The sequence below is a fragment of the Podarcis muralis genome, chromosome 13 (assembly GCF_964188315.1).
Source record: "Podarcis muralis chromosome 13, rPodMur119.hap1.1, whole genome shotgun sequence".
NCBI lineage: Eukaryota > Metazoa > Chordata > Lepidosauria > Squamata > Lacertidae > Podarcis > Podarcis muralis.
This window is the reverse complement of record NC_135667.1, coordinates 6,007,281-6,024,268: the sequence shown is the minus strand read 5'-3', so window position 1 is coordinate 6,024,268 and position 16,988 is coordinate 6,007,281. Positions and strand designations below refer to the sequence as shown.

At 45.3% G+C, this 16,988-nt stretch overlaps 2 protein-coding genes across 12 annotated transcripts in view; one reads left to right on the top strand and one right to left on the bottom strand.

The window, feature by feature from the left end:
- RABGGTA (Rab geranylgeranyltransferase subunit alpha) overlaps positions 1 to 7,465 on the bottom strand; it is a 35,209-nt gene extending 27,744 nt beyond the window's left edge. The window contains exons 1-5 of one of the 4 annotated variants that reach the window (XM_028702677.2): positions 7,321 to 7,465; positions 3,714 to 3,773; positions 3,191 to 3,301; positions 2,240 to 2,361; positions 678 to 865 (exon numbers count right to left, since the gene is read on the bottom strand). In XM_028702677.2, the coding sequence (XP_028558510.2) occupies positions 678 to 865; positions 2,240 to 2,361; positions 3,191 to 3,301; positions 3,714 to 3,716 (424 nt within the window). In that variant the 5' untranslated portion in view covers positions 3,717 to 3,773; positions 7,321 to 7,465. The other 3 variants (XM_077916880.1, XM_077916881.1, XM_077916879.1) reach the window with 3 other exon arrangements.
- A 6,191-nt stretch (positions 7,466 to 13,656) lies between these two features.
- Positions 13,657 to 16,988, top strand: part of NOP9 (NOP9 nucleolar protein) — a 28,455-nt gene continuing 25,123 nt past the window's right edge. The window contains exons 1-2 of one of the 8 annotated variants that reach the window (XM_077916882.1): positions 13,694 to 14,004; positions 15,034 to 15,467. In XM_077916882.1, the coding sequence (XP_077773008.1) occupies positions 13,955 to 14,004; positions 15,034 to 15,467 (484 nt within the window). In that variant the 5' untranslated portion in view covers positions 13,694 to 13,954. Of the gene's footprint in view, positions 14,005 to 15,033; positions 15,468 to 16,988 lie in introns of all 8 variants that reach the window. The other 7 variants (XM_028701658.2, XM_028701657.2, XM_028701656.2 and 4 more) reach the window with 7 other exon arrangements.

Genomic DNA, 16,988 nt, shown 5'->3' with positions numbered 1-16,988 from the left:
CTGTGCAGAATTAAGATAAGATGACAGGAAGGATCCGAAACCTGCGGGACCACAGTTTCTCAGTAAATATTTGAATTATTTGAAAAGCAATTGTAACAAACAGATTATGCTAGTAGGACTGCAAGACGTTTTGTAAGGAGGATTATGCGAAATATTGCAGAGAAGAAGAGCTATTAGTTAAGGATAATTAAAAGTAATAGAGAAATTAAGAAATGTAGATTAAGTGATAAAGACTGAAAAATCTTCAGATGCGGTTGATGGAAGTCCAAAATATTGTATAAGGTAAGAAACTATGTTATATGATTTTTGGAAATCATTTGTAAAAACTGATAAAAAATATTATATTAAAAAAAGAAAGCTACGAGCTAAATCGCACCTTAAACCTAGTTATGATGGAAGCCATTGGATAAGAAAGGGCGTTGGGGGTGAATAATGGCTTCGTTTGGGGGACAAAAAGTATTAAGAGTTACTCAGAGGCAATTTTACAATCGTTTTCTTTTACAGGCTGCGGAAAGTCAGGGGCAGGGGTGACCCATTATGGGCTGGTAAGAGTTGGGAAGGACCCCTAAGGCCGTCCAGTCCGACTCCCTGCAATGAAGGAATCTCAACTAAAGGACCCATGGCAGATATATTGTGTTAGGAAACGGAATGAGGTGAGGAGGAAAGAAAAGGCCTACAGTTGCGTTCGTCGCTCTCCAGGAACTTGCTGCACAGCTCCAGCTCGCGGGCCCAATCCGGCTCCGGAATGTGCTCCATCACCCAGCAGCGGTGGCGCCACGTCCCATAGGATTTGGGGTTGACACGCAGGCAAGACTCCAGGAAGGACAGCTCTGCCTTACAGAGGGCTTGCATCTCCTCTGGGGTCCTGGCACAGAGGAGATAATAAATAAATAAATAAATAAATAAATAAATAAATAATAATAATAATAATAATAATAATAATAATAATATCTTTATTGTCATTACCCCCTCTCGGGGACAACGAAATTATTATTAATAATAATAATTTATCTATACCCCGCCCATCTGGCTGGATTTCCACAGCCACTCTGGGCGGCTCCCAACAGAATACAGTGGTGCCCCGCAAGACGAACGCCTCGCAAGACGGAAAACCCGCCAGACGAAAGGGTTTTCCGTCGCGGAGGCACTTCGCAAAACGAATTTCCCTATGGGGTTGCTTCGCAAGACGAAAAAATCTTGCGCGTCCCCGCGGGTTTTTTTTGCTTTCCCCCCCTTTTCCTAAGGCACTAAGCCGTTTATCAGCTGTTCCGCTGATAACCCGCTTAACAGCTGATCGCGAAAAGCCGCTAGACAGCTGTAGCGCTAATCCGCTAAGCTGTCAATGGGCTTGCTTCGCAAGACGAAAAAACCGCTAGACGAAGAGAATCGCGGAATGGATTCTTTTCGTCTTGTGAGGCACCACTGTGCAGTCATACCTTGGGTTGAAGTTGCTTCCGGTTGAGCGTTTTCGGGTTGCACTCCGCGGCGACCCGGAAGTAACGGCATGCCTTACTTCCAGGTTTCGCCGCTTGCGCATGCGCAGACGCGCAAAATGACGTCACGTGCATGCGCAGAAGAAGCGAATCACGAGCTGTGCACGCGCAGACGCGGGTTGCGTTTGCTTCAGGATGCGAACGGGGCTCCGGAACGGATCCCGTTCACATCCAGAGGTACCACTGTAATAAAAACACCATAAAACACCAAACATTAAAGACGTCCCTAAACAGGGCTGCCTTCAGATGTCTTCTAAAAGTCAGATAGTTGTTTATCTCCTTGACATTTGATGGGAGGGCGTTCCACAGGGTGGGCGCCACCACCGAGAAGGCCCTCTGCCTGGTTCCCTGTAACCTCACTTCTCACAGGGAGGGAACCGCCAGAAGGCCCTCGGAGCTGGACCTCAGTGTCTGGGCAGAATGATGGGGGTGGAGACCCTCTTTCAGGTATACAGGGCCATTTAGGACTTTAAAAGTCAGCACCAACACTTTGAATTGTGCCTGGAAATGTACTGGGAGCCAATGTAGGTCTTTCAGGACTGGTGTTATGTGGTCTTGGCGGCTGCTCTCAGTCACCAGTCTAGCTGCCGCATTCTGGATTAATGAGGAGTGTGTAGTCACACCTTGCTTACAAAGCTCCTCTCGCCCTATTTCACCCCCTCCTCCCTCTCTCTCTCTCTCTCTCTCTCTCTCTCTCTCTCTCTGTCTTTCTCTCTCTCTCTCCCTGCTACTCTGACTCCACTCACTCCTCTTGCAGGTGAAGGAAGATCTCCCGGCGGAAGTTCCAGAGGGTGGCAAAGTCTGGGTTGGCGCCCAGGATCTGGCTGGTCAACTCCAAGGCTTCCTTGTCCAGCTGCCCCAATTTCCTCTGAAGGAGAAGAGAGAACACACATGTGTGCTTGTCAAAGCTGTTGTCCAAACTACCGTATTTTTCGCTCCATAAGGCGAACCGGACCATAAAGCACACCTAGTGGGTTTTTTTTTGGGGGGGGGAAATCAAGAAAAAAAATCTTATTTTCCCCATCCAGCCCCAAAGAGCAAAGAAGCCAAGAAAGCGAGCGGGATGGCTTCCTTTTTAGCCGCGGGGCTGGGGCAGGGGAAGCCCAAGCTTCCCCCGACCCCAGCCCCCAGAACAGGTCGGGGAGCGGCGACAAGGTTGCGCGCAGCCTTGCCTCCCCTCCCGGAGCTTGCGGGGCTGGCGGGAGAAGCCCGGCCCCCCCCCCAGCCCCATGGACCACACATTCGATCCATAAGATGCACAGATATTTCCCCTTAGTTTTTAAGAGGAAAAAAGTGCGTCTTATGGAGCGAAAAATGCGGTATCTAAAAAGACAACAAAATGAACTGGACTCCTTGGCAGGTTCTGAATAAAGAGACACAAATTTATTGGTTGAGAACATGATGGATCGATATGTAAGGATATGTACAATTTTATAACATGCAGAGAAAATATCTGAAGAGAAATCAGGGAGAGGAGCTGAGGGAAGTCCTGGGCGGGGGGGGGGGGAGGGGAGAAAAACAATGTATGTGATTATACAGTTTGATAATTTGCTTTGTGGAAATGGACTAATAATAATAATAAAAAAAAGATCCATGACAGGGTGAAGGCTGCTTTTGTTTGAGAAGGACGGAGAATGGAGAGAAGAAGGTCTTTGGACCTGCCTCGCCTTCTCTGCCTCTCCGACTCTGCCTTTTACCTTCTCAAAGATGGCTTTTGTGGCCGTCACGTACTGGCGCAGCTTCTTCTCCCGCTCAATGCGCTTGGCTTCCGCCTGCTCCTCTGTCGTTTTAACTTTCAGCCTGCCGTGCTGTTGAGAAAACAGGAACCCATCTTTTAGCGAGGCACTTCCTACATTCAGCAACTCCGTGGCCATTGACATTGAAGTAGGCGCCTCCCCTATGCTCTTTTTGGAGCCTGCTAAATTTTTTCTTCTGCTCAGTTGACATGTAGTTTTCAGTTCTATTTTGGATCTCTTGGTTTTGTTTATTTTTTTTTTGTTTTTTTTTTAAGAAAAAACCCCTTGCTTTTAACTTTGGAATTTTCTCAACAAATTTCTGCTCTCTGTGAACAGAAACTCTTATTTACACTGAAGCAACCTCCAAACTCTGTTAAATAAATAAGCACAGTAAATAATAAATAAAGTAACGACAAGACTATAGAAAATGCCCGGGAGGGATCACAGAAAGAACAAGACTCGCCAACCTCTGACGGCTACTCACCATGTTGACTGCACAGCAAAAATGACTCCAGCAGGCAAAATTAGGAGTTAATTATGTATCCTGGGGGGAAACAAATGAAGATGAGTAAGATAGGACAGTGATGGAGCCCACCTTCAGGTGCCATTTCTTTTCCTCTTTATTACAATTTGAAGCCCCACTCTTCTATTTTAGAATGTGTTGATTTTAGAATACGTTTCAATTAATTGATTGTGATTTTATGTGAACTGTGTTACTTTTATTGTTGTTAGCCGCTCTGAGCCCGGCTTCGGTTGGGGAGGGCGGGATATAAATAAAATATTATTATTATTATTCCAATGAGCTTAAGGTACGCTTGATTCTCTCTTTTTAAAAAAATGATATTTATTGAAAGTTTAAGATTACAGAAAAAAGTAAGAAAAAGAGAGAGAGAAAAAAATAAACAATACAAATCAATACATATAAAAAAAAGAACAAAGCGCACAATACATCAAAACAAAAAAATAAATGAAAAACACATCCAGTATTTCCATATCTTTATCTTTCATTAACTTGTTTCATCGACCTCCTCACACCTCCCTTTTTTTGTATTCTAGTTATTATTTCAGCAAATCCTTTCCATCTTTCACTATTTTCTGTCATTTGTCTTAATTTATTTTAACCTTATCTTACCATAAAAAACCCTAAAACTTATTTGTACATAACTCCTTATAATGTTTCTACTAAAGCCGTATAGTTTCATTCCAACATTTTTCTAACACTCATTAATTTTACAATATTTCTCTAAATAAGTTTTTAAACTTTCTTCCAATCTTCATCCACCGTCTCTTCTCCCTGGTCTCGGGTTCTGTCGGTCCTTTCTATCCATTCCATCTAGTCCATCAACCTGGTTGCTTGATTCTCAATGCCACCCCGTCTCTTTCCACCCTGTGAGGCAGGTTAGGCTAAGAGCGACTGGAGGCCTAAGGGTGCCCCGTAAGCTTCATAGCTGAGCAGGAATTTAAACCTGGCCCTTCCCAGTCCTGGACCATTCCCCTAACCACTGCACCACCACTTATAATCCCGGGACTCGCTCCTGTCCTTTTTCAGTGTGCGACCACACAATGGCATCTTGCGTTCTCCTTACAACAGTCCTGTGAGAGAAGAGTAGCCAGGAATCACAGAACTGTAGAGTTGGAAAGGGACTCTGAGGATAATAATAATAATAATAATAATAATAATAATAATAATAATAATTTATTTATACCCCGCCCATCTGGCTGGGCTTCCCCAGCCACTCTGGGCGGCTTCCAAATATATATATTAAAATACTGTACTACATCAAACATTAAAAGCCTCCCTAAACAGGGCCGCCTTCAGATGTCTTCTAAAAGTCTGGTAGTTATTGTTCTCTTTGATATTTGGTGGGAGGGCGTTCCACAGGGCGGGTGCCACCACCGAGAAGGCCCTCTGCCTGGTTCCCTGTAACTTGGCTTCCCGCAGGGAGGGAACCACCAGAAGGCCCTCGGAGCTGGACCTCAGTGTCCGGGCAGAACGATGGGGGTGGGGACGCTCCTTCAGATATTCAGGATCATCTAGTCCAGGGGTCAGCAAACTTTTTCAGCAGGGGGCCGGTCCACTATCCCTCAGACCTTGTGGGGGGGCGGATTATATTTTGAAAAAAAAGAGAACGAATTCCTATGCCCCACAAATAACCCAGAGATGCATTTTAAATAAAAGCACACATTCTACTCATGTAAAAACACCAGGAAGCCCCACAAATAACCCAGAGGTGCATTTAATATATGAAAAAATATTGCTCAAAAAAAGATATGCTAATATGCCTAGATTAAAATGTGAAGTACTAGATGGAAGAAAAATGAGTAAGGAAAGATAATAAGAACATATAGATGATTTGAGAAGGTTGCAGAATGCAAAGATTATTGTAAATTGTATAGTGTGGAGGAAATTGAGTGGGGGCGGAGGGAAGTGGAAGGAAGGAGAAGAGAATAATATGATGGATTGAGGAAATAGAAACGTAAATGTATGGGGGGATGGGGAGGAAATGGTGTTGGCTTTGGTACATCTGTATTTTAAAGTATTATGTGAAAACCAAGAAGAAGAAGAAAATTAAAAAATGATCTAGCCAAACCCCCTGCAATAGCAGGGATTGAACCTGCAACCGAATCAGTATCACGCTCTAACAAAATGAAGAAAGCAGTTTTCCCATTATGGGAGGATTTGAGTATCCTTGTCGCCTGCAACTGATAAGAATGATGCACACATTGGTTGGGAGGGCAGTCCCCCCTGGAAACTTTTGGCCAACCTGTTGCCTTCCAGAGGTTTCGGGGTAGAGCTCCCATCAGCCACAGCCAGGAACACCTGGAGGTTGGCAAAGGCTGCCTTGCAGTGTACCTAAGCCATCGCTGGCACCTAGCACCCATGGGCAGCTTCTGCAGCCACAACTGCTGATGGTCCCCAGCCCCATAAGCTTTTCTTTGTGTGCCGCTCCAAAGCAGCGTCATGCAACGGTTATGCTAGCTACGGCTAGCTACGGTTCCAGTTGCCCACGATGCCCCGGGCACCACTCTGGGCATTATGGGAAATAATAAGGGCTGGGTAGGCTCAGTTGAGGACGCGGGTGGCGCTGTGGGTTAAACCACAGAGCCTAGGACTTGCTGATCGGAAGGTCAGCGGTTCAAATCCCTGCAACGGGGTGAGCTCCCGTTGCTCAGTCCCTGCTCCTGCCAACCTAGCAGTTCGAAAGCACGGCAAAGTGCAAGTAGATCAATAGGTACCGCTCCGGCGGGAAGGTAAACGGCGTTTCCGTGCGCTGCTCTGGTTCGCCAGAAGCGGCTTAGTCATGCTGGCCACATGACCCGGAAACTGTGTGCCGGCTCCCTCGGCCAACAAAGCGAGATGAGCGCCGCAACCCCAGAGTCAGCCACGACTGGACCTAAGAGTCAGGGGTCCCTTTACCTTTACCCTTTTAGGCTCAGTTACCCAGCAGGTGGTAGGAGGCGGCGATGCTTCATAATATGAGTTGCTGGAGACTGCAGTAGGGGAAAGGGCTCTTGGGCTCAGGTCCCGCTTGCAGGTTTCCAGAGCCTGCTGGATCAGGCCAGCGGCCCACCTAGCCCAGTATCCTGTTCTCACAGCGGCCAACCAGCCTTCTCCTCCATGAATTTGTGGCAATCTGCTTTATGGCCATCCAAGTTGGCCATCAGTGCCTCAAGTGGCAGGGAGTTCCACAGGCTAACTCTGCAGGGCGCTAGACCCCTTTGCCTGATTGGAATCCCAAGGCAAAATGGCATTATTTCAACAGCATGGCAGCCCTTTTTCTGGGCTTCTGTGCACCTGCCACCCCTTCAGCTTTCACTCCTGGGTGTACAAATCACCCCTCTGCTTTCCTGAGCAATGCACTGAAAATGCAGTTAAAGGCAAGCCAAAAAACAAAACAAAACCACCAGCACTTTTGCTCCTCTTCCTCCCCACCCCTCGGCAGGGGTGAAAATGGTCTCTTCCGAGGAAACCTGGCCAAGCTCCCAAGGGGCGAGACCATCCCGAAAAGGCCCACGGGGGTGGGCAGGGTGGGTTTCAGGGAAAGGCGCCGCTGGGCTAATCCGAGAAGCCTCTAGGGGGCGATACCAACCCGGCACGGAGGAGAGGGGTGGATATGGAAGCGTCCCGGGCCGCGTGGTCTCGTCCGCAGCGACACAGCAAAGCAAGGCTCGGCACCAGAGGGCGAGTCCAACTGGGGCGGAGCGAGGAGGGCGGGGGTGTCGCGGTGTGTAAATAGAACGTACCATTGCCGTTCGAGGAGCATCGAGTTGAGTCCTCCTGAGCGGACGGAGCGTCTCTATTCTTAAAGGGGAAGCTCTCTCTCTCTCTCTCTCTTTTAAAGGGAAGGCAGTAGGAAGATCTCTTGCGCAGGCAATTAAGAGTATACATCCTCCACGATGGTCTATTGATGTTTGTTTACATTTTCTTTTTGCTTTTAATTTCTTTTTTACTTTTATGATATTATTGGGTTTGTGTTTCTATATTGTTGTAAGCCTCTGTGATATACAGTATTTTAGGGAGAAGAGTTAGTAGAAGAGGATTGGAAGAAGTTCAAAGACTACCTACCAAGACATTGCAAAATGTTTGAATGTTAAAATGATGCACAGGTTGCAAAGATAATATGGCATCAGTGACATAGTTGAAAGAAATATGTATAAAATGTTTTAAAGAAATAAGGTTGGAAAAATTGAATAATATTATGTTAAATGTAAACTATATGACACAAAGGGATTAAGCTATAAGGATTATGTAAAAATGGATTTAAAAGGAAAGGAAAAATTGGAGACGTGAAAAGTATAATACAGAATAAGATTTGAAAGAAGGTAAATTACTGCTGAATATGAGTTTGTAAAAGGGAACACAGAAAAGGGGGGTGTGAGGAAGTCAGAAAAGAAGGTTATAAGAACAATAAGTAAAAAATTGGATTTTTATGTTTTTTTAATATCTTTTTTTCTTTTTACCTTGTTTGTATTTTCTATTGTATTTTTCTGTTTTTGTGTGATTGTGATGATGTGTTTTTTCTTTGGTTGATTGTGAAGTTTGTATTGTTTATTCAAAACTTTAATAAATATATTTTTTTAAAAAAAGATATACAGTATTTTAATGATGCATCGGTACATAATTTTTTTAAAAAAATAAATATGTAAATAATTATTTATAGGTATCAGAATTGTTTTATGCTGCTCCTAATAGCAGTTTAGAGAAGGGAGTCTCTGCCCCAGGCTGGTTGCAAGCAGAGGAGTGGCACTGAGGTTTTCCAAAGCAACTACTCTATTCCGAACTTAAAAATGGAAAGCGAAATGCTGATGGTCAACAAAAGAGGCTTAAAGACATTCTCAAGGCACTTCTTTTAAAAATGCAGTATAAACACGGATAATTGGGAAAGACTGGCCTGCGAACGCTCCAATTGAACAGCCTTTACCAAAGGTGTCGTGGACTTTGAAGACACTCGAACTCGGGACGCAAGGGAGAAACGCGCTAAGAGGAAGGCATGCTTGGCAAACCCTCATTGTGATCAACTCCCGCCAGGAAACCCATGTCCCCACTGTGGAAGGACATGTGGATCCAGAATTGGCCTTCACAGTCACGGACACACCATTAAGACCATATGCATGGAAGACAATCTTGTTGTTGAGTCGTTTAGTCGTGTCCGACTCTTTGTGACCCCATGGACCAGAGCATGGCAGGCCTTTCTGTCTTTCACGGCCTCCCGCAGTTTGGTCAAACTCATGCTGGTAGCTTTGAGAACACTGTCCAACCATCTCGTCCTCTGTCGTCCCCTTCTCCTTGTGCCCTCCATCTTTCCCAACATCAGGGTCTTTTCCAGGGAGTCTTCTCTTCTCATGAGGTGGCCAAAGTCTTGGAGCCTCAGCTTCAGGATCTGTCCTTCCAGTGAGCACTCAGGGCTGATTTCCTTAAGAATGGATAGGTTTGATCTTCTTGCAGTCCATGGGACTCTCAAGAGTCTCCTCCAGCACCATAATTCAAAAGCATCAATTCTTCGGCGATCAGCCTTCTTTATGGTCCAGCTCTCACTTCCATACATCACTACTGGGAAAACCAGAGCTTTAACTATACGGACCTTTGTTGGCAAGATGATGTCTCTGCTTTTTAAGATGCTGTCTAGGTTTGTCATTGCTTTTCTCCCATCTTATTGGGCTACAAATGATCGCTAAGGAAGAAAGGAGTTACAGGGAACCAGGCAGAGGGCCTTCTTGGCAGTGGCACCCTCCCTGTGGAACGCCCTCCTGTCAGATGTCGGAGATAAAAGAATTACACAGATTTTATAAAACATCTGAAGGTAGCCCTGTTCAGGGAAGTTTTTAATGTCTGACATTTTATTATTTTTTTACATTTTGCTGGAAGCCACCCAGAGTGGCTGGAGAAACCCAGCCATTTGGGCGGGGTATAAACAATAAAATTATTGTAATTATTATTAGGGAGAATGTATGGGCAGGGGCTCTTTGCAGGGAAGTAGTTGGCTCCACAAGTTAGCCCTACCACTGAAATAAAGTTTTTGGATCACACTGTTGTGAGGGATGGTTTAAAAGCGACAGGATCCTGCAGGTGTTTTCTGAAACCCAACAGTTCTCTGGAAAAGAATGAGTTTCTGTTGTCCCAGTTTTCACCTGAAATCTGCCCTCCCTGCTGTGACACAGCATGAGCGTGACATTGCCAAGGGTGAATAATTGTTCATAATTGCTGCTTTTAGTGGGTGGGTGCTGGTGTTAAGCTAACAGTAAAAATGTTGCAACAACTAAGAGACTCTATTTGAGGCATATTTAAAAAAGTTCCCCTTTCCTTGACATCTTCAGAGAAGAAACCACAAGATATACCAAAATCCATGGCAAACCTATTTCACCCCTACTTATTTTCCGGCCTCCTCTTAGATCACCATTCTTCAGAGCTTAGCCTCAGAACAGCGTTTCAGTGACAGAACTTGGTTTGGGAATATGTAATGTACTGAAAAATGCAATGCCTCTGAGCATGCACGGAGTAAATTTTGCAAGAGAATTGTTGTTGTTTAGTCGTTTAGTCGTGTCCAACTCTTCGTGACCCCATGGGCCAGAGCACGCCAGGCCCTCCTGTCTTCTACTGCCTCCCGCAGTTTGGTCAGACCCATGTTTGTAGCTTCGAGAACACTGTCCCACCATCTCGTCCTCTTTCATCCCCTTCTCCTTGTGCCCTCCATCTTTCCCAACATCAGGGTCAAGAGAATTACTATTACTTCAAATGTTTATATACCACTTCTAATCAGAAAAGATTACAAAGCGGTTTATAAAGGAAATAAAATAAAATACAGTATATAAAACAATTACAAACTAAATGCAGGCTAAAACTGACAACCCAGAAAAATGGGGGTGGTACAAATAATAAAATCATCATCATCATTAAAACATCAAAATCCATAAAATTGGATTCTGTTTATTCAGTACATTTCCAGTCTCTCAATAGTCACACAAATATCACATCCATAAACTCATTCATACCTGAGTCAGCCTACATCTGTAAACATTGACCCAAGCTCCCACTCTCAAACACATTTTCAACAATTACCAGTTCCAGCAATGAGGAGTCATACTTCACACTGCTTGGTTTTAGGAGAGGTCAAGTCCCCAAGTTACATGGTCACACAGCATTATTTTTCAGAGCTGCTTCTTCCAGAATCTTGCCACTATGGTCCTATAACATTTATCATCTGACTCTGCGTTCCTAGACCTAATTACGGTACATAACTGTGTAATTAGTTCTGTAAGCCCCACAGAACTCAATGAGATATTTTCAGGAGATGAGTATTTGGATTGTGCTGCGAATCTCTTTGGCCAGACATCGCTTGGTGACCGGATTTCCCAGTCTGGGGAAATCTGGCTCAGAACTAGGTCAAAATAAGTGAAAACAAAAGAGTTGAACTAGGATGATGATTCCCTTAAGCTGGGAACACCCAGGGGCTAAATCTGTCTGAGTTCTAGAGAACCCCGACACCCTTTAATTATAATTAATATTATTTCATCCGGGCCACAAGATTAATGGTTTCTTTTGGGAAGAGAATATGAGACACTTGGATCTGCCGTTTCTGAGCCTGGGAGGAACTACAGGTGTACCTGTGTCTGGTGACATATCTAGGTCTCTGCCCCAGAGATTCGGTGCCGGATCCTGGTTGAAGGAAAGGGGGAGCAAGCAGGGAAACGACTGTATGGCTCTGTTTCAGATCCATGAATCACGTTTCCTCATATCTGCTATCATTCGCATGCCAAGATGAGGGTGGCCACAGCGACACAGGAAAGCTTAATCCTACACACTAAAAGAAGTGGCCCAGAATTCAACAAGTTGCACAGGGGTACATACTAGAAAATGTGGCAGTAAGTCACAGCAAGAAACACAAGGAGTCCTGTGTAACCTTAAGGACTAACTGATTTGTGGCGGCCCTGGCTTTTGTAGACAAAAGAACCCACTGCTTTTGTACACAAAGACCTTCTTAGGAATGACGAGGACCTCTGGATTTGAAGACTGGAAAAATATTGGCTTCTAGAAAATAGAGTAAAGGTAAAGGGACCCCTGACCATTAGGTCCAGTCGTGGCCAACTCTGGGGTTGCGGCGCTCATCTCGCTTTATTGGCCGAGGGAGCCGGCGTACACTAAGTTGCTTCTGGCGAACCAGAGCAGCGCACGGAAACACCGTTTACCTTCCCACCGGAGCGGTACCTATTTATCTACTTGCACTTTGACGTGCTTTCAAACTGCTAGGTTGGCAGGAGCAGGGACCAAGCAACGGGAGCTCACCCCGTCGCGGGGATTCAAACCGCCGACCTTCTGATCGGCAAGTCCTAGGCTCTGTGGTTTAGCCCACAGCGCCACCTGCGTCCCCAGAAAATAGAATAGTTGGGTATTAATGAGGGAATACTATATTTCGCTGACATAGAACCTTCTTATCTTTTTCTTCTTTTTCTTTTTATCTTTTCCTCTTTTCTTTTCTTTTCTTTTGCTCTTTCCCTTCTTTCTTCTTTTTGCTCCTCTTCTGTTTCAGATTAGCTTTTAAAAGTATTTCTTTTATTCTGGTGCATTATAAAGGGATACTTTGTAGTGGATGTGATCTTTTGTATATCTTTTGATAAGCATTAATAAAAATATTTAAAAATAAAATGAGGACCTAGCAACTGCAAAGTGCCAGTGTGGTGTAGGGGTTAGAGTACCTGGGAGACCAGAGCTCAAATTGCCCACCTGGCCATCCTATCTTTACAGCTGACATCCTATCTTTACAGCTGCATTATCAAAAATAAATATATATAAGAAAACACACACACACTGCCCAATTCAATCCTGAACATGCTTACTCAGAAGCAAGCCACACACCCCAGGTTCAATGGGACTGACTCCCAGGGGAGCCAAAATCATAATTTACTGTTCTAGTAAATTATTTTAATATGTTTTAAATACTTTTAAAAACTGTTTTGCTATTTACTATGCTTTATTTTTAAAAAAATGATATTTAATGGGAATTTAAAGTTACAGAAAAAATAAAGAAAAAGGAAAAGCAAGAAAAAAAGAGATTAAACAATACAAATCAATAAAAAGAGAATAAAAAATACAAAACATACAATACACCAAAATCAAAAACAAGAGCAAAAGAGTAAATTTAAAAACAAATCCAATATTCCCATATCCTTATCTTCATTAACTTGTTTCATCGACCTCCTCACACCTCCCTTTTTTGCATTGTAATTATTAATTATCTCAGCAAATCCTTTCCATCTTTCACTGTATTCTGTCCTTTAGTTGTCTTAATTTATTTTAGCCTTATCTTACCATAAAACCCCCTAGAACTTAAAAACTTATTTATACATAACTCCTTATAACATTTCTACTAAAGCCTAATAGTTTCATTCCAAGATTTTCCTAGCAGGCATTAATTTACTATTTACTATGCTTTAAACACTTTTTAAAACTATGTTTTGCTATGTATTATGTTTTAAACACAATTTTCCTCCAGGCTTTGTATTTATGCTGGCTCTAAGGTACGTGTTGTTTATTTAATGCTCTTAGGTTTGCTTTGAGTTACTTTTGGAAAAGGAGGGGGGGGGAAAAGCGACCCATAAGTTTAATAAATAAATATGAGGAAATAATGATTGACAGGTTCATTTCGCTTTGGGATTATGTCTGGCTGCGCGTGTGCTGGAGACAACCCTGCTATTTATTTATTTTTTTAACGTATTTTTATTAGAGATTTCCTGGGTTTATTTTGCCTCATTGTGTTTTTAACCGCCCCTTCCCTCGCGCGCCCTCCAGCGCCGCTCCCGTCAATCAACACGCGCGGGGCATTCTGGGATGGGAGGCGGGCTCCGTCGCGCGGGGCATTCTGGGACGGGAGGCGGGCTCCGTCGCGCGGGGCATGCTGGGACGCAGCAGCCCTCCTTCCCTCCCTTCCGGCTTCCTGCCCGCGTTGCATTGTGGGGCCGCGAGCTGGGGGCGGCGGGGTGGGGCGGCGCGCGGGGCATTCTGGGAGGCCGCTGGCGGGCGCCATGCGTCGTTTTTTGCCCGGCCCTGGTGTCCCCTCAGGAAGGAGGGCCGGCGGCGGGTGCTTGTTCCCCGCCGAGCCGCTGCCCACCTTTGCTGCTTAAAAACCCGGTCGCAGCAGCAGCAGGAGAAGGCGAGTCCTTGATCTTCCCATTATTATCAATGCTGAATTGGTTTTTATTTTTTTTTATTCCTTTTATTTTTTGAAAGTGATGGTTTTCTCCCTGAGTTTTCAGCTGCGTTGCAGTCAGAAGCTCAACAGGTGATGTTTACTGTGCTCCTAGGGCGGGAGAGGGCGGTGGACTTTCCTTCCGTGGAGGTTTCCTCTTCTTCTTCTACTAAATCAGTTTTTTATTAAGTTAAAAAGTAAATAAATATATACTTCCCAGGCGATAGCATTGGAGGCCTTTAAGCAGAGGCTGGGTGGCCGCCTGTCATGTATGATCTAGTGGAGATTCCTGCATTGCGGGGGTGGGGTTGGACTAGATGACCCTCGGGGTCCCCTTCCGACTCCACACCCTTCTGTGATTCTGCGATACTCAATCCACACCAGGCATTTAACCCCTGAAACACTCATGGCTTCACCCTCCCAAAGCATTCTGGGAGGTGTAGTTTGTCCAGGGAGCTGAACGTGGTTGGGAGGCCGTTTTGCTGCTGGGAAACCCAGCCAGATGGGTGGGGTACAAATAATAAATAATAATAATAATAATAATAATAATAATAATTATTATTATTATTCCCGACCCTACCTGTCAAAGAGGGTTTGACTGTTAAGCCCCCTCTGGAAAATGGTTCGCTCTCAGCACCCTCAACAAACTCCAGCTCCCAGGATCCTTTGGGAGAAGCCATGAATGCCTAAAGGGGTAATCATAGTGCCTTAAATACGTGGTGCGAATGTGCCCTTAAAGAGATGTGCCATTTTATTTCTTCTTTTCACCCTTACCAAATGTCTTTGGATCTGGTTTTTTTAATTGAAACTTCTGAGATTTTAAAAAACCGATTTCATCTTCGCCGTTACTCTCCCTCTAAGAAACTCAAGAGCAGAATATGTGCTCTTTTTCTTCCTCCCACCCCATCTTCATAACAACCCTGCCAGGTAGACTATAGCCTAAGGCGAGAGATGGCCACATGGAGAGCTTTTCATCCCCCCTAGTCTTGATCTGACAGTTCACCACTATGCCGCACTAGCAAATCTGCTTTTGATCTTAACCAGCGCTCTTATTTGCACCTGATCTCCAAGCGTAGTAGTTGAACCTCCCCAGTTAAATAACTGTTGATTTCCTGACTGCAGACAGGTTTGTGTGTTGAGACGCCCCTGCCCACCTGCAGCTATGGGGGTCCCTCCCCAACCACAAAAAGGAGCCCAGAAGAAGGAAGAGAGGAAACGAACCTTGCCTGCCTCCTCATCCAAGGAGGGGCGGCCCAAGGAAAACAAGAGAGAGCCTGCCTCCTTAACCCAGGAGGAGGCCCCCAAGGAAAAGAAGAGAGAGCCTGCCTCCTCAACCCAGGAGGAGGCCCCCAAGGAAAAGAAGAGAGAGCCTGCTTCCTCAACCCAGGAGGAGGCCCCCAAGGAAAACAAGAGAGAGCCTGCTTCCTCAACCCAGGAGGGGCGGCCCAAGGAAAACAAGAGGGAACCGCTGCCCAAGCTGGAGCCTGCGGCAGCTGAGTATTTCCGTCGGGCTCACGAGACGTTGAAATCCGGGTTTGACTCTGATGAGGAGAAAGGTGAGATGTTTTGGGAGATGCAGGTTGGGTGTGATGATGGGGAAAGCAGGTGGAGACATGGTGGGGGTGTACGTATATGAAAAGGTAAAGGACCCCTGGACAGTCCAGTCGAATTCGACTATGGGGTGTGGCACTCATCTCCGCTTTCAGGCCAAGGGAGCCGGCGTTTGTCTGCATACGGCTTTTCTGGGCCGTGTGGCTAGTGTGACTGAACCGCTTCTGGTGTGTGTTGGGTCTTATAAAGAGGTAAAGGACCTGGGTGGGTGTTCCCAAAGCTGCAGATGTTCATTGGGTTATGTGAGCTAAGAGCAGGAGGCGTTGATGGGCAGCCGTGTAAATAAGCCCACACAAGTTGCTAGTCTGCAACATTTATTTTGCTAGGCTGCTAAAATTCTAGTATTTTTTCATTCTGCCTGCAGCAGAGGGGGTTTCCTTTCCTCTGTGGCCAGCATGGAAATGCAGCCCCCTTAGCCTCTTTGAAGTCTTGTTAAAAATACTACTACTACTATTATTATTATTGCCATTGATTCAGTCATCGCCGCCTAAACTACCATCTTAAGATGGCTTATATATAACTAACAACACAAAGCCAACAGATACACAAATATAACATATGAGAATAAAGCCACTCATCGGGAAGACGAATTTATCCAGCTGAGCAGGCCTGCCTGAACAAGACTGTCTTCGGTAGTTTCTGGACAGTGCAGGCAGTGAGGGCCTGTCATATCTCAAGAGGAATATAGTTCTGCTAGTCATTGTCCCTCAGCCTGACCTACCTCACAGGGTTGTTTTGAGGATCAAATCAATTAGGGGGCAGCTTTCTATGTCAATTTGAGCTCCTTGGAGGAACGGTGGGCAAAAATAAACACCCTGGTGTGAGAAGATGAGTAGCTCAAGCCCACCTAACAGGCTTCCTGGCTGACGGGATAATTCAGTTTGGGTCTACAGTTGTACTTTGGATCCCGAACGCCTTGGTACTTGGACATTTTGGCCCCTGAACACTGCAAACCCCGAAGTGAGTGTTCTGGTTTGCGAACGTTCTTTGGAACCCGAATGTCCGATGGGGCTTCTGCGGTTTCCGATTGGCTGCAGGAGCTGCTTCCTGCAGACAATCAGAAGCCGCGCTTTGGTTTCCGAACATTTTGGAAGTCAAACGGACTTCTGGAACGGATCCCGTTCGATTTCCGAGGTACCACTGTGCTTGATTTTTAAGTGCAATGCTTCTGCGTCATGGTACCAACACAGCTGCCAACTCCATTTATTCCTTCTGGCAGAACAGGCCCAACCCAGAGACTAGGAGTGGGGAATCCAAGAAAAAGGGGCCAAATGTGGCCCTGCAGCCCTCTCTGTCTGGCCCTTGGCTTTCTCCCCAGGGCATATCCCTCTCTGGGCCTGCTCCACACTCCCCTTGAGTGTCCTTCAGCTCTTATTTTCTAGGAAAATAGAGAAGTGCCTGTAGCAGCTAGCCTTGCTCTGCAAACATAAACGGTGACAGCCATTGCTCTGCCCACATTTCCCTTT